This window comes from Protopterus annectens, chromosome 2.part0 (assembly GCF_019279795.1).
Source record: "Protopterus annectens isolate FY-2018-M chromosome 2.part0, PAN1.0, whole genome shotgun sequence".
NCBI lineage: Eukaryota > Metazoa > Chordata > Ceratodontiformes > Protopteridae > Protopterus > Protopterus annectens.
The window spans coordinates 736,771,123-736,795,446 of record NC_056728.1 but is presented as its reverse complement, the minus strand read 5'-3'; the positions used below and the strand labels follow the sequence as shown (position 1 = coordinate 736,795,446).

Here is a 24,324-nt window from a genome sequence, read left to right as displayed (position 1 = left end):
CAATGAAAAGTAAGTTGAGAAAGTAACTGTAAAAGTTCAGGTACTTTTTCAACTTATTTTTTAAAAGTGGAGCTACAATATCCTGCAAAGTTAGATACACTTGTGGAAGGGGCTTGGCTGTAATTGCATACAATTACTACCTTCTCACAGCACACTCGGATGTAAGCATAGAGGGGCTGTGAGATAGTACTCGGGGTTAATGAGTTAAAATCTGTATCTGATTTTGGTCATTCGACCACCTTTATTTTTGGCTTTTTCCAGAATTTTTGCACTAAAATGTCGAGAGGTATGCTTTACATGAGCTATCCTTCAGTTCAGCTAGTTTCTGAACCATTTGCTCATAGTTTAATTGCTGTTCTATCATTTTTCTTTTACTCCTTTTCAGCAGTTTGCATGCCAGTTATTTCTTTCTGAATGTCCGGTTAAAACATTTTCTATTTCCTGTAGCCTTCTGTTATTTGTCTCAATATATCCAGCATGGAACTACTTATCCGGAATGTCTCAGGGTGCATTTGGTCAGTCTTTCCCTCTAGGGTGACAGAAGAGTTTTCTCCTTCGGCTGCCATTATCATCTGCTTTTCCCACTAATACTCCACCATAACTTTCAGTCTCCTAAGTTTTTACAGCTGCTGTCCCTTCCTAAGTTTTTACAGCTGCTGTCCCTTCCACTTTACTTTCTCTCTTCTTTCTTGACTTTCTGGATGGTACATACACTTCAGATACCAAGTTCTGTTAACAACTTACAATAGTTTGTAGGTGTCTACCATTTTAAACCCTTCTCTGCCCAGAGCTCTGTTTTTAGCTTCTTACAATGCTGATGCTGACATCTTGAAATCTCCCTCTTTTGCATTTCTTGTGTTCCTCAGTTCCAACTATGGTCCACTTTTATCTAGAGTCAATAATAAGCGAGAGCAGTTGCTCATGTCAGCCTTGACTGCCTTCTAATATTTTTTAGCAGCTTGCTTCGGAAGATTTGCCTACTTTATAATAAGTATCTCACTTGTTTAAAAAAATCGTCAAAATTATGTTTTGTCTTCTCTCCACTTCTTCTCAGTACTGAGTTCTAGTGTCACCTGCTGCTATCTTGGCCTGTTTCACATTCACCTCATATTTCCTTCACTCCATGACTTTGTGTCTTATAAAGTAGTCCATACATTCTTTATGATCAAAAATGGACAGAGAATTGATGTTGTGTGCCTGCTTCCTTTTGAAACGTGTTAAACGATAAACTGATTCAAATGAGGTCTGCACCTTTTAAAATGGGTTCATATTACACTGGTTCCATGCACATCTCCTCCCAGATGGAAAAATAGCTAATTATATAATATGATGTATTTAATACTCCTGAAATAATGTCAGCTGTACAACAACAATCAGAAGCCTGTGACAAAATGAGAATTATTCAGGTATAGAAAATAAGGCTACAATGAATTTTAGATCAGCATGGCTGCTGAAATATTAAACAAATACAACCACCATTTTCTCTGCAGTATGCAGAAAAAGCAGAGAAACTATATATAACTTCACAAACACAAGCAAACATTTTCTAACCATTCTAATCCACTAGCTGGAAATAAATAAATATCACTTATTCTCCCTCAAAATGCCTACATAACAATTCACACAGGCTTTCTTGCCTCCATTAATACATGCTGGACTTCCTCTGAAAATAGCTGCTTATAAAGCATTAAAACCCTGTCATCCAGGACTCAATTGCAGTTGCTTGGTGTCAAGATGTATCAAACAACCCTGATCTTGTGTAAGAAAAACTAGTCTGTGAGGAAGCTTGTGGTAATTGTCCCTGGCCAACTCCAAAAGAAGGGGGACCATTGTTGCCTTGGCCAGAAGGGAATCACTACAGTAATATTTGGATAATCCTTCTGAATCTTCAGAAGCACCCTGGAAATTAGTATAAAGGCATACCTGAACATTCCTGTCCAAAGAAAAGAAAAGGCATCTGTCTTCCAGGCCTTCTTGTATGAAATCCTGGAACACAATTTTGTCAACTGATTGTTTAGAGAGGAGGCAAACAAAATTTCTTGATGTGTTCCCCACAAATGGATGAAATTGTGGAAGACCCCCGATTCAGTTTCCATTTATGAGTGTCTGCCCTAGACCTGCTCAGCTTGTCTGCCAATTTTGTTCTGACGGGACTTAAGATGCCTGTATCTCCATTTTTACAGTTTTTAAGACTGAAATTTGACAAGACAATGGGTGTTGATGCTGGGACCATAGAGATTTCAGATACCATTTTATCTTTATCATGTGGAGTCTTGCAAGAGGTATCATGAGAATCATCAATGGCATGAGACCCAGAACCCTAAGGAATTCCCTCAGTGAGACAGAAATCTGTGTGGAAAACCCCAAGAATAGCTCTAAACATAGATCCATTTTTGTCCCGGTGGAAGAAATGTTCTTTGTACTGAGGTATCCAGCAGGCACCTCAGAAAAAAAAAAACATTCCTGTGAGGAGTTAAAAAAAACCTTTTGAATGTTCTCTTAGAATCCCAGTCTGTGTAGAAAACATGTTACCCAAGAAAGGGATTCCTGACCCTCTGAAACAAACTCTGCAAATATAAGCAAGTCGTCTAACTACGGAAAAATATTGATACCCAGGCAGTCAGCACTGGGCTATCTCAGGAGTCAGACAAGACATTTTGTGCATACACGTGGAGCAGTGGATAGTCCACAAAACCTTAAGAAATGCCTGAAATCTGGATATATAGGAATGTGATGGTATGCATATTTTACATCTAACGCCACCAAGAACTCAAGTGAGGAAAGGAGGTAACACGTGATGAAGTGAAGGCATTTTGAAGTTAGGCACTATCACAAACTGTTTCAGGAAGGAAAGATCCAAGACAGGTCTCCAAGAATCTTATTTCTTTGGCACCAAAAATATTCTCGAATAAAATTCTTCTCCTGACGGATGAGGAGGGCTGGCTTCTACTACTCCCTGAGAAAGCATATGTTGTAAGACAGGAGGAAAAAGAAGAGTTTAGTCTAGCAGATGAGGAGGAATCCCTTGGAAAAGGGGGCTAGTCTCTGATCCGATATGGATCACATTCAGGAAAACAATCTGCTGCCAAAGGGATGGAAATGGAGATTCAGATCTTTTGGAATGATTAACAGCATACCCCTCAACTGTCCAGATTTTTGCAGAATGTCCAGAGTTTTGCCTCATATTTTTGGTGTGTTCCTCCTAAAATCTGCACCTTTCCGGTAAATAGCTAAGGATTGAAGTCATTAAATAATGAGAAATATTTGAGTTTAAGACTCCACATCCTTCAGAAAATTCATGCTAATGCAAAACCTATCATTCTATCAATGTTCTGAGGTTGTAAGAGCAATAGTTAAAATGTGTCCCTATTTGTCCCCCCATCATTTAGGCTTTGCGCAGATTTTCTAAGAGGTTAAGAGGTATGATTAAGAGACTTTTGTGTGTGTGTGTGTGTGTGTGTGGGGGGGGGGGTACAAGGTCCCTACTATGGTCATTCTGACTTATTTGTGTGTCCATTGCTTTAGGGGGCACTGCTTTCTATGTTGAACCTCTCTGCTGTTACTTTTTAAACATCTGCTTACCAGCACAGAATTCCTTGGAAAACTTAGAGAAGGAGTGCAAAATCTGAGAGATTCCTTCAATAAGCTTTCCCCTCTCATCACATGTTATGATCACTTTTGCAACAGAAGGTGCAAGAAATAAATCTGTCCAGGGGAGAATTCAAATTTTAATTTTCAACATCTTCTGGGAGGTTCTGAGAATGCAGACAGGCACACCTCCTCAAAACAGTTCCAGTGGCAACAGCCCTGGAAGAAATAAATACAGAATCATAAACATTTTAAACAATGAGTAGTGGCTTGTAAAACAGAAGAAACTAAATTATTCAAAGAAGATTTCTCCACACAAGAGGAAACTGATGACAAAACATTCCTCATAATTTCACAATTAGCCAGGATAAAATTCAACACATGAGCTGACCGTTTAAATTCTGAAAACTAAAGTTGCAGAAGTATACACACTCTTTCCCAAACTTATCAAAAGCCTTCACATCCTTGTCAGAAATAGAGTGATTAGAATTAACAAAGTGTTTAGTAGCACCTGGATTTTTTAAAGCAATAGCAGCTGGGTCACGTCAGGGACTGTTATATAAAACTTGAAAAACTGAGAAACTTTGTATATCAATCAGCCGTCTTACTGGCAGCAGGCTGACTGTCAGAAATTTCAGGCTGTGACAAGCACATCCTCCAAAGCAAAGAAAACTGGAGGGACAAGTGAAGATTATATACTTATTTTTTTATTCTTAAAAAGTAAGTTTTCTGTAAGAAAGCCCAAAGAGGAACAAATGTCTCAGCGTCAGGAAAGCTCTGAATGGCTTGATGCCCAAACTTGACTTTTAGTCCGCTCATCTCAAGCTGACTAATGTTTTGGGTGAGTGGAAGGTGCCCTGAAGTTTTGGAAGCTGTCTGGCTATTACATCCTATGCAGAATTAGTCATATAATCAGACTACTGCAACTGTCATTATAATGATAAACATACTCTGCTCTCTGAATGGGGATTTCCAAAACTGGGATTCCCCCCATGCTTTCTTTACACACACACAACATAATGAAAAAATACTATTTGGTGAAAAATGGGGGACTGAAAGATGGAGATTAAGGCTAGAGTCATAAATGTTTCAATCACTTTTTCTCAACCTTTCAGTCCATCTTCAATCTCCAGATGTTTGTCTAAACCTTTAAATGCATGTGGGTGTTGAAGAAGAAGAAGATGATGAGGAAAGAAGGAATAATGAGAAACTGTCTGCTCACCTCATGCTGGCGGTATACCCAAAGCATCAGTTTTGGCAGTGAAACTGGAGCCATGACAGAGACATATGCCTGTTTATTAGGTGTATGGGTAAAAGATGAGCATGCCACCAAATAGGTGGGGGCTGCTTCCTCATGCTGCCATTCCATAACCATCCAATGAATCTTCCTAGCATACTGGGGAAAATGTAGAACTTATTAAAATTAGACACAAGTAGCTGCATTATAAAAATGCTTCAGTCCTGCTCACTCTTCTGATAGGAAGCAGCTGTACACCCAAATTTTCACAAATGGAAAGGGGGGGCCCAACCACTCCAAATGAGATGGCAGTGGTAGAGAAGGAAGTAAAACAGGCCTGTAGTCAGTGACAGTGGGAATAAAAAAAAGATATTAATCTCTTTTGAATGTCTTTATCCCCATACTTTAATAGATGGAATTTCCCCAAAGATTCTAAGTATCAAATAATAAAAGAAAACAAAACAAAATAAAAGTAGGTTTAATGATGCACCTTTTTTTTTACCCCAGTTAGGCTTGTCTTTGAAACACTAGGCACATACCACTAACATTAATTTAGCAATAGGCTCCAGGACCTTGGTAAATGCTGTAGGATAATCATGTTTAACCACAATTTTCATAAAGGTTTCATATTTTAGTAAAGCAAAAGTCATAACTACTCCAAACACTTTTTGTATCTATCTAGCAGCAAAAAATCATTGCCAGCTATCCTCTAAGACAAAGGTAATCCATAACGGGATGATTCATTCTGTAAAGGTAGCTATAAAGATCCCATTAGTGGACAATGGTGTAATAATTTGATCATTTCCACACACTATATTGCCTCCATCTTTGAAGGTGATAAAGATGATGGCATTACTCATCATCTGCAATCTATTTATGTTTCAGACATAGACTTTGGGGAGCTTCAGCATCAGTTCTTCACTAAAAATTTCAGGTGGCATATCGTTTGTTCTCACAAAGTTCCTGTTCTTTAACTGCCTAATACAATGATTTAATTATTTTACAGCAACAGGAATACTTCCACATATAACAATGGGTGTTGACAGAAAGGTGCAAGGTGGGTGTTTCAGCGTCAACTAGTGCTGACCTACTACATAACTGGTTTCTATGGCAACCAAATGCTAAACCACAGCGATTCCATTCAGAGTGGTACAAAACATCCTCAACCAAGTAATGCTACATTTTGGAACCAGCAGCATCTGCTTACTGATATCATTAAACTCTATTTTAAAAACAAAAGTGCTAATCAGCTATATATAAAAATGTTATAATGCAGATTAGTATATTACAAGAATGCTTTAATGCCTTAGTACACCAAATGCTAGAGAAAACTTGCACCTGAATTTTGGTGCATTGTTCAGCTATCATGACATAATAGGTCACATTATTTAATAAGTAAATTGCTTATTCTTTGATTTTATATGTTGTATGCGTTATTTACAACATGATCCAATAACAATAGAACATTCACTTTTATTGACAGCAGTTCAGCAAACCATCTCACATGAAAAACAGTTTCTGCAACAAAATGGATCAACAGAGATCAAAAAATGAGAACGTGCTGCTCTGTTTCCACATGTATCTGCTTCAGATTAGTACAGATTATACCAGTGCATTATCAGTATTAAGATGGACTGGGGGAGAATAAACCAAAAAAAAAGTCAATACTACCTGCCAATCTGAAAGCCAATCATTACATCGCCTTCCTTCATCCACAACTTACTGTAAGGCCTAAAAAAGGGAAAATAAATATACGTCAACATTTTATATAATTAACCAAATAAACACAGCTGATATGAAAAAAAAATACCAGTTATCTTGGCATACTACTGTTAGGGACTGTGCAGTCAGGCTTTATTTTTTTATTCACTAAAGACCAAATAAACTAAAGCTGCTTTTGGACAGACCTATTAATGTTTCCATTCCAGCCTTCTAAATGACATCTTAATACTTACTAAAATATCTGGGTATTCATGTTGTGTTACTGAAAAGTCAGAGTTTAAATGCAGTGAAGAATGGATTTACCCATATTAAGGATATTCATGCATAAACAGGTAATGTGGCATGTTGTGGACATGTAGATCTCAAGATAATCAAGGCAGGTATATTGGGAAAAGAAGTAAGAAACTTTGTCAAATCATTTACAGGCTAAAAAGCAAGGTAAACAGGAAGAAGCTGACTGTATCTAGGAGGGACACTCCTTATACTGCTGGCCAGATTTTTTGCCTCAAATTTTTGGTCTGCTCCTCATAAAATGTGTGCTTTTCTGGTAAACCAGTGAGTACTGATGTCACTAAATGAGAGAAGTCAGAGTTTCAGACTTCATATATTTTGGAAAACACATGCTGCTATTCGATTAGCTTTCTAAGTTTAGAAAAGTAATATTTAAAATCTATCCCTGATTTTGTCTTTTGTCCCTCCATTATTTTGGCTTTGTCCCAAATTCATGTATGTTAGTATATCATATGTGCCAATTAACCTTTCAGAGAAACGGAAAGCAAGAACTTTCTGCATGAACTGAAAACTGACTCCAGCTTTAAAAAAAAAAAAAGCTACCAGACTGTCTACTTCCCATAGTACTAGCACTGCCCTTCTAACATATATAGATACTGTCAATAATCTCACCTATATATATATATATATATATATATATATATTGTCAATAAAGCTAGAGATAATAGCAATCTAGTCTCTTATTTCTTGACTTGTCTAAAGCCTTCAACAGAGTTTGTCACAGCAAACTTCTACTTAAAATGTCCTCACTAGGTCTCTCTCAGCCCACCCTTCTGTGTCCAGTAGGCATCAGTCAGTAAAATGGCACTCCAGACTCTCTCCTTACCTCACAGTCACCACTGGTGCACCATAAGGCTCTATCCTTGGTCCCCTCCTTTCTCATTTTCACCAACACCCTTTATATATCCACACAACAGGCCACCCTAATGCAATACACAGATGATTCCACTCTCATTTGCACATCTGACAACATGGTACACCTCCAAAAATTTACTCAGGAAGATTTAACAGCCACTGAAACATGACTTTGTAACTCACAACTAATGCTCAACACAAAAAAGACCACACTACTACTTTTCCCCTCAAATCCCTCTCATGAAAAAAATAAGATATGAAGTCCTCTCTATTGATATTACAACAATGAAGTCACCTCTCACAGCAAATTATTGGAGGTGATAGTGTATGCAAGATAAGCAAGCTTACAATTGACCAGCATATATAAAATTGCTTAAGAAAAAATTATCAAAAGTTAGGGATGCTTTACTGAGCCAAAAACTTTCTCACTGACACAACTAAAGCTACACTTGCCACTACTTATCTCTTCCCCACACTACTTTATGGTGCTCCCATCCTTACTAACCTCCAGGCTTCACAAAAATGAAAACTTGCACAATGCTATAACAAAGCTACTAAATTTGCAGCACATGCCCCTTTCAGAACCCACCACTGTATAGCAATGAAAAGCCTAAATGGGTTAGAATTGCCACATCAACTAATGTATACACAACTTCTTATCCCCTATAAAATTATCCAGCATCCACCTACCTGTCCAGCACTAAAAACATTCTACAAAAGTATGTTCACAGTCAGTCATTGCAATCCAGTGACCAAAAACTCCTGTCTGTTTGCAAATCTGCTGGGCATTGTCTGTTCTCGGACAAGGTTGCTAAGGCTTTGAACTCCTTACCTGTATTAATCAGGTATATACCTTGCCTTCTGTCTTTCAAAACCACTTTGAAAGACTTCCTAGATAAAATGTGGCTCTGTTCTTGCTCAAAACCAAGATATCCCTAAATATGAACAAGTACCTTTTCATTCCTTATACCTCCTTACTCTCCCTTCTTCAGTTACTTCCTTACTGCTAATTAATTCTCTTCCCTGGATTTTTCTATGAATATACTATACACCTGTTTTCCCTCACTTCACATTGCAATTTATATTTGTATTAGACTAACTTAAATTTTCTACAAACTCTCTAAAATTTCTCTAAATATTAAAAGACTGTCTCATACTATGTACTGATTCTTAATCAACATTTATATATTATTCCTAATTTGTTAAAATTATTAAAACTGGAGATGTTTTTGTTTGATTTAAAACTGTAAAATATTGTTCTTAAAATGTTTTGTAATAATTTGGAGCTTTTGTCCTTGGGCCTCCTCTGAAAATGGACTTCTACCTAGTCAGACTTCTGTTTTTCTTTAAGATATGTGCCACCTCAAAGGCTAAAGAAGCAATGTCAGGAATCAGATGCAAACCCAACAAACATACACATTCAATGCTCTGAGGCTTGACTGCACTACTAATTCCTTTTATTGACAGAATATGGTTCTGAGCACAGATAGAGGTATTAAGGATAAGATGCTAGCTGAACCATGGTTACCTTGGCTACCTCAGACCTAGTAATATAAAGACCTTTGGGCTGCAGCTTCTATATCAGAAGTGTGGATGAGCAGGAAAAATCATCTGAGTCCAAGAAGAGGAGAATATGCTTGGGAATAAGGGACTTGAGAAGACTGTGGTATTTTCAGCACTGTCTCCATTACCAAGCAGATTGACTTGACTGGTGCTACAGAGAGAGGTTATCTAAGAAAAAAATGGCCTGCCCATTGGCCATTCATAAGAAAGGTTGAGAAAACTGCCCAAACTGGCACTGCATTTTGCTCTCCTGGAAGGTAAATTGTTCCTAGTGTGATTCTGGAATGCACTGCCTATTCCCAGATGTTTTTTGCCTTTCTTTTCTCTACAGCTCTTATTTCCATCATACCTGCACAAGAACCGCACTTTGAAGATCAAAACTTGGAATCCCTAAAATAAGTGCTCCTTATACACTTAGTCTGAGGCATTTGTCATAATGAGGAGGGGGCAAAACTACTTTCCAGAAGTCAAATCACACAACTTGCTGTAGTCAGCAGAAAGGGTGTCTGCTGTGTTACAGATGTGCTGCTGCTACAACTACATTACAGCAGTCCAAACTGAAATGTAGGGAAAATGGACTATTGATGGATTCAGTAAAAGCCAACAGGCCTTCCCAAGGTATACGAAATGCACCAGGAAGTATCAGAATGCAAGAGAACATGAACTTGGCAGTCTTCAGTACTACCTTCTTACTCCAGGACAGTTTTACATTTGATTCTTGACAGCACACGCTTGTGTTGACTTGCTTCTGGTGAAGGAATACTGTTGTCCTGACCACATTCATTATTTGTTCCAAGAAATGATTTTTCTGGGATTGCAGGCATTGATTTTAGATTAAACGTGAGTTCCAGAAAGGGAATAATTATTTACACTTGAGATGTCTGTCTGCTGGCCAGTAGACTGAGCAAAAACACCCAACTACGCAAATACTAATATTTGTTATTTAAGCAATAACCGACGATGTGGTGTGGTATATTGAAGATTTACCCACGGCTGATGTGGTTTAATCATGAGGGCAAAGCCCGAGTGATTAAACAAAGGCAACTGTGGTAAATCTTCAATATACCACAACCACGGAGTAGGTTATTGTTATTATACAATGACATTATTTAAGAAAAAAAAAAACTTATTTTTCTTAAATAATGTCTTTGTATAATGGCGGATTACTATTCTTCCACCGGTTGTGGTATACTGCTTCTTCATTTTGATGTACTGCGCATGCATATGGGACTTGCGTTCCATGCATATCCAGTACATCAATGCTTTGACATGGAAGCAATGGAGAAAAGAAAGTCTCCGTTTTCTGTCATTTTTTTTTAATTGTAAAAAAAAAAAAAAAAAAAAAAAAAAGGTATATTGTGGGATTTACAACGGGCAAGGTGGGCGGGGCCAATCAGCGTGCACGTTTTCGAATATTAATAGGGAGTCATTGTATAATTGTATGTATTTATTCCTACCAAGGCACTAAGTAATAGTGTTGAAGACATAAATCAAATACAGTGATAGCAATCTGTGTTACATTTCACATTAGTTAAGAACTAGTTTCACAGAAGCTGAAATTATACATATAGTAAAGACAGTAAATTTCACAGTAGAGTGTAAAGTATTTTCACAAAAGTTGACATTTTATCCACAGCAATTTCACATTTAGCTAGTAAACGTACTCCAAATACTTGCATTAAAACTTGTAAAGTTATGACCAAAAAAAGTGTTTTTGAGGGGGTGAATCACCCTGCAACGTTTAATGTAGGGAACCTCCTCTGAGATTGTTGCTCCTTAGAGGAAAGGTAATTAGCAAGAAAGAATGCAGAATGTATCTAGTTCTTTCTCCAAGAGGCTACAAGCTCAGAGAAATTGAAAGACTGTGCAACAGCAGGTCACTTCTAGATGTAGCAAGAAACATCGGATGAAAAACTGACACCGTGAGGGATTGTGCTTTGGAACTGTGAGATGAGCAATCTTGCATGTAGCAACTGATAGCAAGCTAAAAGAAATACCTAACTGGCAACTAGGCATTTCAGCAAATGATACACAACACATTCTGGGAAATTGCATGAACTCTTACCTTCCCTGATATTGACATTAATGACGGTAAATTATCTGTTAATACTATTATTAACGCAAGCAGTAAAATACAGAAGTAATGGTCAGATCATCTAGTTGTGAAAGTTAGAACATTCTGTGTAACAGTTTAATCACATTTTACCAATACAGCACTATGACACATCACTCAACTAAACTTTTCCAGTCTTACATTATTAAGTCAATAAATGTCAAAAACATCAAATCTGCATCTACAAAGACTCTACCAAAAATAAAGCTTTCCATCCAGTAAAGAATATGCATGTTCCATTTTATATTACTTCCAGTCAAAAATGGGATATTGCATTTGTGAATGAGTGTTCTTAGCAGAAAATTAAACACTAGAGCATGCATTCTAGAAGAAAACTGTTTCTTACCTCATATAGGGATCAACGCTGAGATAAACAGCTTCCAACAACACTTCTGTAATGCAGCAAAAATACATTTATTAAAATATTTGGTACAATTACATTACAGCAGTTCAAACACAAATGTGAGGGAAATTAACTTATTTTCTGAGAAATAGTAAAAAAAGACAGAACCCCATAATAAGACTGCACAGCAACCCAGAATGAACTAAGTCATTTATCAATGTGCATTTAACTTTGTCCTTTTCCCTCATTTCCTACATGTTGCCACTACCATTTTAAAAAAGACAACACAGATACGAGGAGACAGCTGTCCCCAGTATTAGGACAGAGGATTGACCTACCAGAGCCACTGATGATCTTTGTCATTTTAGCATTACTATTTTTAGCACAATATGTACAAATTTTCAGAGTTGGATCCCCTTTGCCTCCAAAGTCTACCACAGCTGGAGGGTCAGGAACTACAAAACAAATTCACTAAATGATCCTGATCCTGTCCAGTGAAGCAGCTGATGGAAAGCAGCTCAAATTACTTCCCTGCAATTTAAACAGAAGTTGACACAATCTAAATAACTTCACATATAAAAACTGTTAATGTGGGTACAGTTTTTACTAAAAAAGAGGGTTGTATTTTTTCCCCACTATGTTTTACTGTTTTATCTCTTTCAGCCTTACATAGGTTAGCTTGTCTAAACTTCCAAGTTCAGATGGGTCATACTTTGAGCCAAGTCATCAGGAAAAGAACACCCTTGACCTCTACGAATAGAAGGCTCAGTAACGCATTTTGTATGTCCAAATGCACTAATCAGCATTTACTATGTATCCCTACTATTCTATACCTACTACTACAATTTAGTTGGTTGCCAGAAGGGAAAAACATTATTTTTTTTAATTCCTGTCACCTTACTCCATACGTACTAAACTACTGCATCATACCCTACCTATAACTGAGTGCATTTTTGTACCTCTGGCATTTTGAGTTTAACTCACTTTTACTGCCTTAATCCATTAAACATTTTTAATAATTTCTACCTGATGTTTGCTCTACCTTGTGAAGCATCTGCAGCTTGTCCCCCTCCCAGCTAAATACCGGCACTATACTGATATTGTAGACCAAAAATCTCACAAGCAGCAAGCACTTCTTCATGTTGAAGTAGCTGAATAAAAAGTGCTGCCTCATATCAGCAAAGATGTGATCTGACTGTTTCCTCTTCCCAAAGGTCTGCCAAACCTCATATATATCTGCAGTGGAATGCAGGCATTCACAGCAGACTGGCAGTACAGTCAGCTAACTGCCAACAAGAGAACCTCATGCGTGCATAATACGAACAAACAGGACAAAAGAAAATGAACAAAGGAGAAACAGAAGCGCTGCATTTGTTAGATACGTCTTGGACATTGAGATTATATAAACAATCCTGTCTTGGTTTTTGACTTATTGATTGTTACTATTGCAAAGAGGTGTGGCTGTGAGCAAAGGAATTCCACCTTTTGCTTGACTTTCAAAACTTGTACAGTCAGAGCAATAATGTTACTGTACTTAATTTGGTATTTAGTTGTATTTTGTTTGTGTGATTTTTCTCACAGAAGTTGGTTTAAGTTCCCTTTGAATCCCATGGTAACTGATTTTGATTCCTCTTTTCTTTTACAATTTTTTATTCATTTGTAGCTGAATATGACTTTGCCATTAATGATTTGCTAAAGCACAAATGTCTTGTACAGTGTAATAAATGCTATGTATATTTAAAGGTAACACCTGATAACACTGGTAATCTGTGGTCCTCGTGTCAAAAGTGGAATGATATGCTTACCAGTATTAGTAGTAAATCTAGACTTACTCATGACGATTGCACTCGTGCAATTGTCTCAGCTTCCATAACTGTTGTTACACATAATAATGATTGGACCAATGAGATAAATAACATTAGGCAAAAAGCAAATAGAACACATTTAGGAAACTAAGTGTATATTGTCTATAAAGATCAATCAACCCTATTTAACAAGATAATACCACTGACAGCTTTAGAACTCTGGATACAAGTATTCAGCAATCTGAGGATTCAGAGTATTTAGAAGGAAAAAGGAACAAAGGAAGACATTTACAACAAATAACAAGTATCTGTAAAGTAAAGTAATGAGAATACATACTAAAAAGGACACTGCTTTGTTATGTAACACAGATTACAGGGAATGACAACATTTTTATCAGAAAACTTTCAGCCTACAGAAAAAGGCAGAATTTTTCCAAAAGGGAAGGTAGAAAAGAGGCAAGGGGCAGGTAAAAAGGAAGAAATCAAAACGAACGTGGAAAGATCAAAGAACATTACTAAGAAAAAAGATGAGAAAGACAGGTGCTGACAACATGGCTCAAGCTGTGGATGTACAAAGTCAGCTGGATGAGAACTGTATTCTTGCAAATGTAATAAGCAGTGAAAACAGTGGGATTAATAAGACTAATGGTGATGAAGATCATTCCTTTGTAACAATTAATACAGCAGATATTACTGAATTAGAAGTTGAAGATTCTTCAGATCTGGTCAGGAAAGATATTCTTGTAATTTGAGATTCAGTTAGTAGAGGAAGTGATACTTACATTGACAGAGAAAATAAGGAACATTGAACAGTGTTATGCTTGCCAGGATATAAAAATAGAGGATGTGAGACAAGCCGTAGAATGCCTTAATGTAAGAAGGTACAGATCTGTTTTTTATTCATGATGGTAAATGATGTCATCCGCAAGGGCCCTCTGACTATTAGTAGGGAACTGACATCCCACTTAGATAGTACAGCCTGTACTGCTGTTAGAAAGTATTTTTCACAAATCCCATATAGAAAGGAGAGTCAGGTCACCAAGAACGAAAAGATTTTTTTCGGTAAATACCTACATGAAAAAAATGTTCTTTTAAAAAAATGGAAATGGGAAGCGCATCTTAGCCTAATTTTGGTTACATGTGTTCAGACAGGATGGCATGCAATTGTCAAGATCAGGGAAAAGAATTTTTGCAACAGATATTTTGCAATATTTGAAAAACACAAGGCATGATTTTTCGCCAGGTCAAAAATTTAAAAGTTTACAGATAGCAACATTAGATACATCTCTGCTGGTTGATGCTAGGAGCATTAATAAAAAGATGTTATGTCTTACCATAACGTTCCATCTGTATTGTTGATCCTCGTTCAGTCATTACGCATGGGTATCGGTTCCGAGCTTGGAACCGAGCCGGCCATTTTCCAAGCTCGCATCAGCTTCAAACTCTCGAGCTAAACTCTTACCCACAATCCCCCTCTCCCTGTTACCTCAGATTGAGTTTGCAAGTCAAAGAAGGTACAGGCTACCTCTGGTCAAATAACCCAAGAGAAACGGATGATGAGATCCACTAGAAACCACAGGAGGGGGAAGGAGGGAGGGTCGTAATGACTGAACGATCAACAATACAGATGGAATGTTACGGTAAGAGATAACTTCTTTATCTGATATTGTTAATCCTCGTTCATTCCTTACGTATGGGACAGAGTCCCCAGCTACCTCTATTCCTGGGAGGCTCTCATGGAAGGACATTCCTGAGCACCATAGAACCAAAAGATGCTCTTCCCCTGGAGGCCAAATCCAATTTGTAATGATTGTTGAAGGTATGAGGCATAGCCCAAGTTGCAGATGCACAGATGTCATGTAAAGAAGCTCTGGCATGGAAGGCAGCAGACGTTGCCACCGACCTTGTTGAATGAGCTTTCATGGTAGTAGGCAACGAGATATTACGTTGTGTATAAATGAAGGTCACACAGTCCTTCAACCATCTAGCTAATGTGACCTTAGCAACAGCAGATCCTAATCTAGGTCCAGAAAAGGCCAAAAATAACTGGTCAGATTTACGAAAAGGTTTAGTCCTGTTTAAGAAAAACGGATTTGCCTGTGTATATCTAGGGTATGTAGGCAATACTCCCCTCTGTTTGAATGATTGGGAAAGAAAACTGGCAATTCAATGGCTTGATTAATGGACATTTCAGAGATCACTTTAGGCAGAAATGACGATTAGTTCTCAGAGACACTCTATCTCTATAAAAATCAAGTATGGACTCTTGATACATAAAGCTTGAAGCTCAGAAATACGTCTGGTAGAAGTAATGGCGACCAAAAACAAAATTTTCCATGACAAATACTTGAGGTCGCAAGAAGAGGCTGGTTCGAAAGGTGACATTGTCAGAGCTTGTAGAACTAATGATAAATCCCATGGTTGAATAGGTTCTCTAAAAGGTGGTATCAGATGATTCACACCTTTTATGAAGGTCTTGCACAATTTATGGGACATAAGAGAGGAATCTTGGACACCCTCATGAAAATTAGAAATTGCAGCCAAATGAACTCTAATGGTAAAGGCCAATAGACCCGATTGAAACAGGTCGGCCAGATAGTCTAGTATTACCAACACTGGTGCTGAAAAGGGGTCTACTTGTTCATCTTTCAGCCAACAGGTAAATCTTTTCCACTTGTTCAGATAAGTAATTCTAGTGGAAGACTTACGAGAAGCAATGAGAATATCACGCACTGGTAAAGAAAGATCATTCTGCCTGGCAATCAAGGGAATTGGAGTGGTCAAGCCGTGAGCTTCAGGCTGTTCATGTTGGGATGAATCAGGTTCTGTGGATGTGAGATCAATTCCGGGATTGGATGGAGAATCCATGGTCGATCTAGTAGGTGAGGCCAAAGGAAGGGGAACCAAATCTGTCGAGGCCAATATGGTGCTACGAGGATCACCTTGCTCTTCAACTGACGGGCTTTCTTCAGAAACTGGGGAATGAGGGAAAAGGGTGGAAATGCATAAAGAAGACCCGAGGGCCAATCGTGGACTAGAGCATCCCTGGGTGACTGTCCTGGAGGGAGAATCAGGGCAAAGTAGTTGCTGCATTTGCAGTTGGTCGGGGATGCAAAGAGGTTGCAGCAAGGACGGCCTCAGCGGTGGAAGATCTCTGCCACTATCAAGGGATTCAGGGACCACTCGTGAGGTTGAAGAATGCACCTGCTGAGTCTGTTGCTATCGAATTGGTTATCCCAGGAATGTGCATTGCTAGAAGAAAACGATTGGTAGCCATCGCCCATTGCCATATCCTCATGGCCTCTTGACAAAGGGGGGTGAGATTTGGTTCCACCTTGCTTGTTAATGTACCAGACCACTGCCATGTTGTCCGACTGAATCGCAATTGTCCCAGATGGCAGCAGGGGATGGAATGCTTGCAATGCCAGAAGCACCGCCCACAGCTCTAGAACATTTATATGCAGATGGGCCTCCAGTTCGGACCAAGTGCCTTGGACTGTCTGTCCCTGACATAGCCCCCCCCACCCCATCAGGGAGGCATCCGTGGTCACTGTGGCCTTGGGTTGCTGGGGGGAGAAGGGGCGAGACCATTGTGAGAGATTGTGTGTCATCCACCAATTTAAATCCTGTTTGCACCTGTGGGTTACTTGAATCATGGCTGAAAGAGGATGCTGAAAAAGATACCATTGGGTGAGCAGTAGCTATTGTAGAAGCCTCATGTGAAACCTGGCCAGGGGAACAATGGTGATGGAGGCTGCCATGGAACCCAACAGCTGTAGAACTGAGTGAGCCGTGGATTTTTCCTTTGAAAGGAATGGAATTAGTTGTTGCTTTATCCTTAGAATTCTGTGCTCTGGAATAGCAGCTCTGCAGTTTTTTTGTGTTCAAGATAACGCCTATGAATTCTGTCGACTGAGATGGGGTGAGACTGGATTTTTGCCAGTTTATGGTTATGCCTAGCCTTTGAGCAGCAAGGAGAGAGTATGCCAGGGCTTTTTCCAGTAGATGTCTGGTGGGGGTGGAAATGAGCCAGTTGTCTAGGTATGGAAACACCTGGAATCCTTGAAGTCGCAAGTGAGCTGTGACAACTGCCATGCACTTTGTGAACACTCTGGGGACTGAAGAGAGTCCGAAGGGCAGTACTCCAAACTGGTAGTGATTGGCTCCCGCACAGAAATCTTGATGGCCTGTCCACCTTTATGTGGTAGTATGCATCTTGAAGATCTATAGAGCACATCCAATCGTCTTTTTCCAAAAGTGGGAGGATAGACTGTATTGTGACCATCTGGAATTTTTGTACTCTCACAAACTTGTTCAATACACTGAGATCCAAAATTGGTCTCCAGTCCCCGGTTTTCTTTGGCACCAAAAATAGTCTTGAGTAGAATCCGGATCCTATCTGGTCTGGAGGGACTATTTGGATGACTCTTTTTCTTAGCAGCTTTTCTCTCTCTAGTGCTGCTTCTTCCCTTTGACTGAGTGGAACGTCGGGAAGATTTTTTGAAGGGATGGGACAAAGATCAAAGGGGTACGATAACCTCTGGTTATAATCCTTTGTACCCAAGAATCGGTGGTGATGGTTAGCCAGGCAGAAGGATACAAGGAAAAATGTCCCCCAACCACCTCCAGAGGAAAGGAGTTGGGCCGCTCTTCAGGAGTGCTGGTAGGATTGATGAGGGAAAGAATCCCTGGAACCCTGGTTACACAGACCCCCTCTGCCCCAAAAGGAGCATCTTCCCTGTGAGTTTCCCCCTCTGCCTCTGGGGGAGAACTCGGCCTATGTGTCACGGAAAGGACCCTGAGATTTCTTGAACCATATCTTCCCACTCTTTTGGTTTCAGGAGAAAGCACATTGAGGAGAAGCATAACAGACACCTATGGCAGAAATGGTCTTATCGTCCTGTTCACATCTGGCTAGTGTGCTTTTATCTTTGGGCCCAAACAACGAGGAGGCCTCAATGGGGGCATTAAGAAAGGAAGACTTAAAGGGTTCTGCGAAGTTGCCCAAGAGCATCCAGGCCTGTCGTCTCAAGACCACAGCTGAACCCGCTGCTCTAACTGCTCCTTCTGATGCGTGAGATATCAGTCGCATAGAGGAGTTAGATATAGATTCAATGTTGGCCAGCTGAGAGGCCAATGTCACGGACTTCATCAAACACAGCACCAGACAAGGTTTCAGAGAGCTCAGAAACCAGATCCCTCTGAAGCCTGGTAAATGTTCCATATAATTCAGGGACCTGATAGCAAAGGTCACTGAAGCAAAGGTGCACTTCCCTATCCTGTACAGGGCCCGAGACTCTTTGTTAGGCGGATGGACAGTCTGGCTTTCTTCTCCTGCCAGATCCTTTTTTATTGCAGCAGCCACCAACAAAGCATCCACAGGAAGACCTTTTGACCAATGGGGACAAGATCTTATCTGGCCTTTGGGGAATAGCTTTGATGGTATCAGGAGCCTTCCAAGCATGCTGCACGATGAGCCGGACAAGTTCTTCGGCAGGTGGAGTAACCCAGGAGGTAGGGGACTGGGAGCGAAAGGCCTGCAGGAACATAGATTCCTCAGAGGTCGGATTAGAGGATTGCCAGTCACCTCTCTGTTTCAGGATTTCGAGGCTATCACCAAGGGATACCTCAGAGGGTGACCGAGGGGATCCTTCCCACCCACTGAAATCTGTGTCTTCGATGAGGGACTCCTCTGTGGAGTCCATGTGCTTCCTCTTACATGAACTTTTCTGGTGGACCTCCTCAGCAGGAGAAACTGGAGAAGACAGCGGAAAAGGGGATTCCAGAGGGAATATGTCTTGTGGCCCCTGCACCCAGTGTCTGCTAGGTGCGACTTGTGAAACCAGTGTACCAGAGGAGGGCAGAGGTATAGACAGTCTGGAATTGCCAGCAGCAGCAAAAGCCTTCTCCATCAGTTGGAAGGCTGGTCCCCCCGAAGAGGAGTGCATGTCTAGGACAGGGGTCACCCCTCCCCTAAGTGGATCAGCCTGCAGACCCAGAGTCCCTGGATGGCTGTGGAGCAGCAAACTATGCGTGTCACAACTGACATCCTGGGTCATATCAAAACTTTCCTGCCACAACGAAAACTGCCAGACAAACTAGTGAAAGAAAAAACCCCGATGGAAGCTGCAACAGGCGTGGTGAAATAAATCCAATAACCAACCAAGGGGGGATAGATTAAGCTAGGTGTAGTTTAGGGTATCACACTCATATTATTAGTAAATACATATGCACTAAACATGAACTGCTGGGCTTGGGGTTATGTGGGTTTTTTTTTGGTTCTTTTGTGTTCATTGGAGAAATAGGGGTGGGTTGCCCCCCCCCCCCCCTTGTATAGTTACAGGAGCATGTGATCACTTTATCAAATATACTCAAATGTACTGGTTCACATAATGGTAACTTTAGCAGAAACAATTCTGTATTTCTATAAGGGGTTGGATTATGGTACATTATATTTAATTAATAAGAAAAATAGTTTTAACAACTTGTACGTAAAGATAATTTTTAAAGGATGTTTTTAAACAATGTGTTTTTAACAAAGTGTTTTTATTAACACATAAAAAACTGTTTTTATTTGTAATGCACACAAATGGTTAAAAGGAATTTCCTTAATTGAAGATGGAAATCAATTAAATTTTGATTAATTGGGAGGGACAAGTGTATTTAAACTCCCTAGTATTTTTTAGTAACTGTTTTGTCTGAGGAAGGTGGGTTATTAACCTACCGAAAGTTCTTGTTTAATAAAGTGCTAACATAACAGCTTTTACAGCTATCGCTTGGTTATTGGATTTATTTCACCACGCCTGTTGCAGCTTCCATCGGGGTTTTTTCTTTTCCTGCCACAACGGCAACTGCGGTTCTTTAGTGAGATCCTTAAAGGGAACCGCAGAATGGGAAGACTGTGCTATATCCATGGACTTCAAAGGCAATGAAGGAGGAGAATAAAAAGGAGACTTTGGAGATGGGTAAAAGAATAGTTCCTGAGGGGTGGGATACCTCTGGCCAAGAGTACCTGGTCCACAAGACACAACACATCATGTTCGGGAAGGCTTCTAGTGGACCTCACAGAGACTCAGGGCGAAACAGGCCTGTCCACAAAAGAGGCAGACTCTGTGCCCATCTCATCTGACCGCACCAAGGACAATGGCACAGAGAGAGACTGGACTACTGTTGTCTGCACCGAAGAAGTCATCAGTGCCGAGGTTATTGTCTGCACCAACACAGGGATCGGTGCCGAAGTGGTTGTCAGTGCCGAAGCTGGAACTGACAAAACTGGAGTCAGCAATAAAGGCGTTGGTTCCGAGGAAGATCTCGGAGCCAGCGCGGTTCAGGTCTGCGCCAATTGAATGGTCTGTGCTGATACAGTGGTAATGGTCTGAACCGAGGAACCCCTCCGTGCCGATATATAGAATGCTGCAAGAGAAGACGGAGCCGAAATCACTAATGCAGCCGAAGGCTTCAGTGTCGAAGGTCTAGGCACCGAAAGCACTGGGGCTGACTGAGAGGGCTAAAGTTTCGGCTCTGGAGCTTTTTTAGGTTTTGGTTGGTGGGGTCCCCAGCTGGGGAAGAAGGCAAATATTTAGCTTTAGTAGGAACATCCAAAGTTTTCTTATGGGCTCTAGGAGGGATTGAGGCCTCCGACCCAGAAACAGCCTCTGAAAATGGGGGATTTTAGAAGTCCCTTCAGTAACAGCTTGTTTTTCCAACAAGGTTCTATTAGAAAAGTTCTCACAAATAGTACAGGGTGGGTCAACAGACAAATGGGAGGCTCCCAAACAATAAACACACAAAGAGTGTGCATCAGAAGTAGGCAGTTTGTGTCCACAATCAGAATACAGCTTAAATCCCAGACTACCTTTCTTATCTGCCATGATAGCAAATTAATTAATAGAGAAGGTACCCGCAATGGTACAAGAGAGTACCTGAAGGTATGAGAGAAAAGGGAAAAGGATTACTAATGATGGTAAAGAGAGAATACCTTGCGGTAAAAGTGGTAAAGAAAGAAGCAGAAAAACCTGAAGAAATTATGAACACTAGATGCGATAGGGTAAGAGACAATAAAATATGAACTTTCCTGACAGAAAAGTAATCTGTAAAACTATTAAACAACAATTAAATGTACTTAGCTCAAGAGAAGTAGCTTGACATGACCGAATGGCAATGTGGCAAATGAAATCTGAGGTAACAGGGAGAGGGGGATTGTGGGTAAGAGTTTAGCTCGATAGTTTGAAGCTGACCCGAGCTTGGAAAATGGCCATCTCGGTTCCGAGCTCGGAACCGATACCCATGCATAAGGAATGAACGAGGATTAACAATATCAGATTAACGTTTTTATTGGAAAATTTGCAACCCTCCCATAAGATTGATGCAGTTGTTGTTTGTGAAACATGGTTAAAGAACAATGACTGGAAACCAGTTCTATCGAGGTACAAATGTTTTTACTGTAACAGACAGTCTAACAAAAAAATCAGGTGAAAGTGTTATGACAGAGATTAAAAATAGTTATGAGACCTGTGATTGTTACACATTCAGTGATAATACCAATACTATAGACTGTGTAACTGTGACAACAAAGACAACTCTGGAACATATAACAATTTTTGGAGTGAATAGACCGCCAAAGTCAAGTGCTGATGACCTAGAGGAATTCATACAGTTCTTACATGAAACACAAAAGGGAAGAATGATAGTTGCTGGGGGCTTACATTTACCAGAAACAGCCTGGAATAATATTATTTCAACAACATTAGTAAGGAAATTATTCACAGTGTATGTTCAGGAACATTAATTACTTAGGATTGTAAAAAAAAAAAACTACCAGGAAATGGAACAAACTGTACATTGTTTGTGTTCCTAAGGAAATTGTTACTTCATGTCAAGTTTTACCACGGTTGATGTGCAGTGATCATAGGGTTATAAAGGTTAATTTGTTGTTAAATAATTCTTCCAAACTGAAATCTAAACCAATGCCCAAAGGATTAATTATAGATTATATAGAAGCAAAACTGTCACTATGTAAAACTAACTGGAGTGAGGTGTTCAGTGGAAAAACTGCAGATGGAATGTAGAAAGTTTTGAAAGAGAAATTGTTTGAATGTAAAACATCAAAAAAGGTTTAACATCCGGATTTAGACATACAAAGCCAGGGGATATATTTCCATAAGAACAAGATACCTTAGACATACAAAGTCAGGGGATATATTTCCATAAGAACAAGCTACCCGAATAAGGTGAGACAAAAAAACAATATAAGAAATGAAAAGCAGGTCGAACTACAACTTTGAAAACTGAAATAAAAAAGCTGGACAAACAAATTAAGCATAGTGTAAGACAAGATCAAGAAAATTTTGAAGAACATTTATATAAAGATATCGTGCACAATAGGAGACCATTTTATAGATACATAAGACATGGAAGGAGTAAAGACATACAAACTGCTAAACTGTGTGTAGATTCTAAAATTTATTCTCAGACACAACAGATTAAAGATAAATTTATAAAATCTTACACAAAACAGTTTGGCTCCACAAAGGGGGTGATAAGTTGTCCTAGTGACATCCAGGAAACCTCAGATACTGAAATCAAATTAGACTATGTTGAAAAAGAACTATGCAAACTGGATCCAAAGCACAGGGAGGAGACGGAATTAGTAATAATGACCTGAGAATACTTCAGCAAGAACTTACTGTACCATTATATCTATTATTTACTACGGTGCCCAAATATGGGGAGACTCCTTAAGATTGGAGACATGCGCTTATTAAAGCTGTCTTTAAGGGAAAGGAGAGTAGGACAAACCCAGAATCATACAGACCCTTAAGTCTACTTTCACATTGTGGAAAAATAATGGAGAAGGTAATATTGGATAAGTTATTCTCAGAACTCTGACCGTTGGGACTTGAAACCATATATCAGCACTCATGTTTTGGAAATGGATCTATTACCACTTATAACATGATGTTCTATAACAATATAGTAACAGCTATAAATGAAAATGTGTGCTGTGATATAATTTATATAGATTTAACTTCAGCATTTGACAGGTTCACACACAAAACACTGATCGATAAATTACAACAACTAGGTATTGATGTCCTTGTGATAAGATGGATAGCTGCATGGCTTTAAAATAGTACTTGGCAATTATACAGCAACTGGACAGGTGAAATTCTTGTTTATAGTCAGGGTGTTCCACAGGGCTCTGTCCTAGACCCACACTTGTTTAGACTGTATCTTTCACACCTATATTTTTCATCTGAGGTGTTCTATAGTCTGTATGCAGATGACCTGAAATTGGGTAAACTGACTGCATGTATTACAGACAGGACATGTCTACAAAAGAACTTGACTAAATTGACCATTTGGGCACAGGAGAATAATATGCTGATGCATGCATCAAAAACTAAGCATTTGTTATTTGGAAGACATAAACCGAAATGTGATTATTTAATACAGCACACAGTGATTGAAACTGTAGATACATTTAAGGACCTGGGCTTACCTCTCAATTGTTCCTAATTTTCAGGGACTTCCCGGTTTTGATGCAAATTTTAGGTCTGTCCCTCTTAATCCCTCTTCAAACTGGTGATTGTTAACAAAAGGTTGGTGAACTGCTCTTAATAAATAATGATAATAATTAGAGTTATAGACCTCTTTTGTTCAGAAAATGTAAATTAATTAACATTCTCTTAATCTGTCAATGTTTCAAGTTAACAGTGCTAATATTTTAACATTGTCTTTGGTTGGTTGACATCTATTTGGGTATATGGGCAGATCTAGCTTTGAGCTTTTCTAATTATATCAACCA

General features: G+C 39.3%; 1 protein-coding gene across 2 annotated transcripts in view; it reads right to left on the bottom strand.

The window, feature by feature from the left end:
• The window catches only part of LOC122793217 (prostaglandin reductase 1-like), a 660,880-nt gene that overhangs the window by 485,877 nt on the left and 150,679 nt on the right, over window positions 1–24,324 (bottom strand). For both annotated transcript variants that reach the window (XM_044061056.1, XM_044061057.1), the window contains exons 3-4: window positions 11,716–11,761; window positions 6,497–6,556 (exon numbers count right to left, since the gene is read on the bottom strand). In XM_044061056.1, the coding sequence (XP_043916991.1) occupies window positions 6,497–6,556; window positions 11,716–11,761 (106 nt within the window). The remainder of the gene's footprint in view (window positions 1–6,496; window positions 6,557–11,715; window positions 11,762–24,324) is intronic.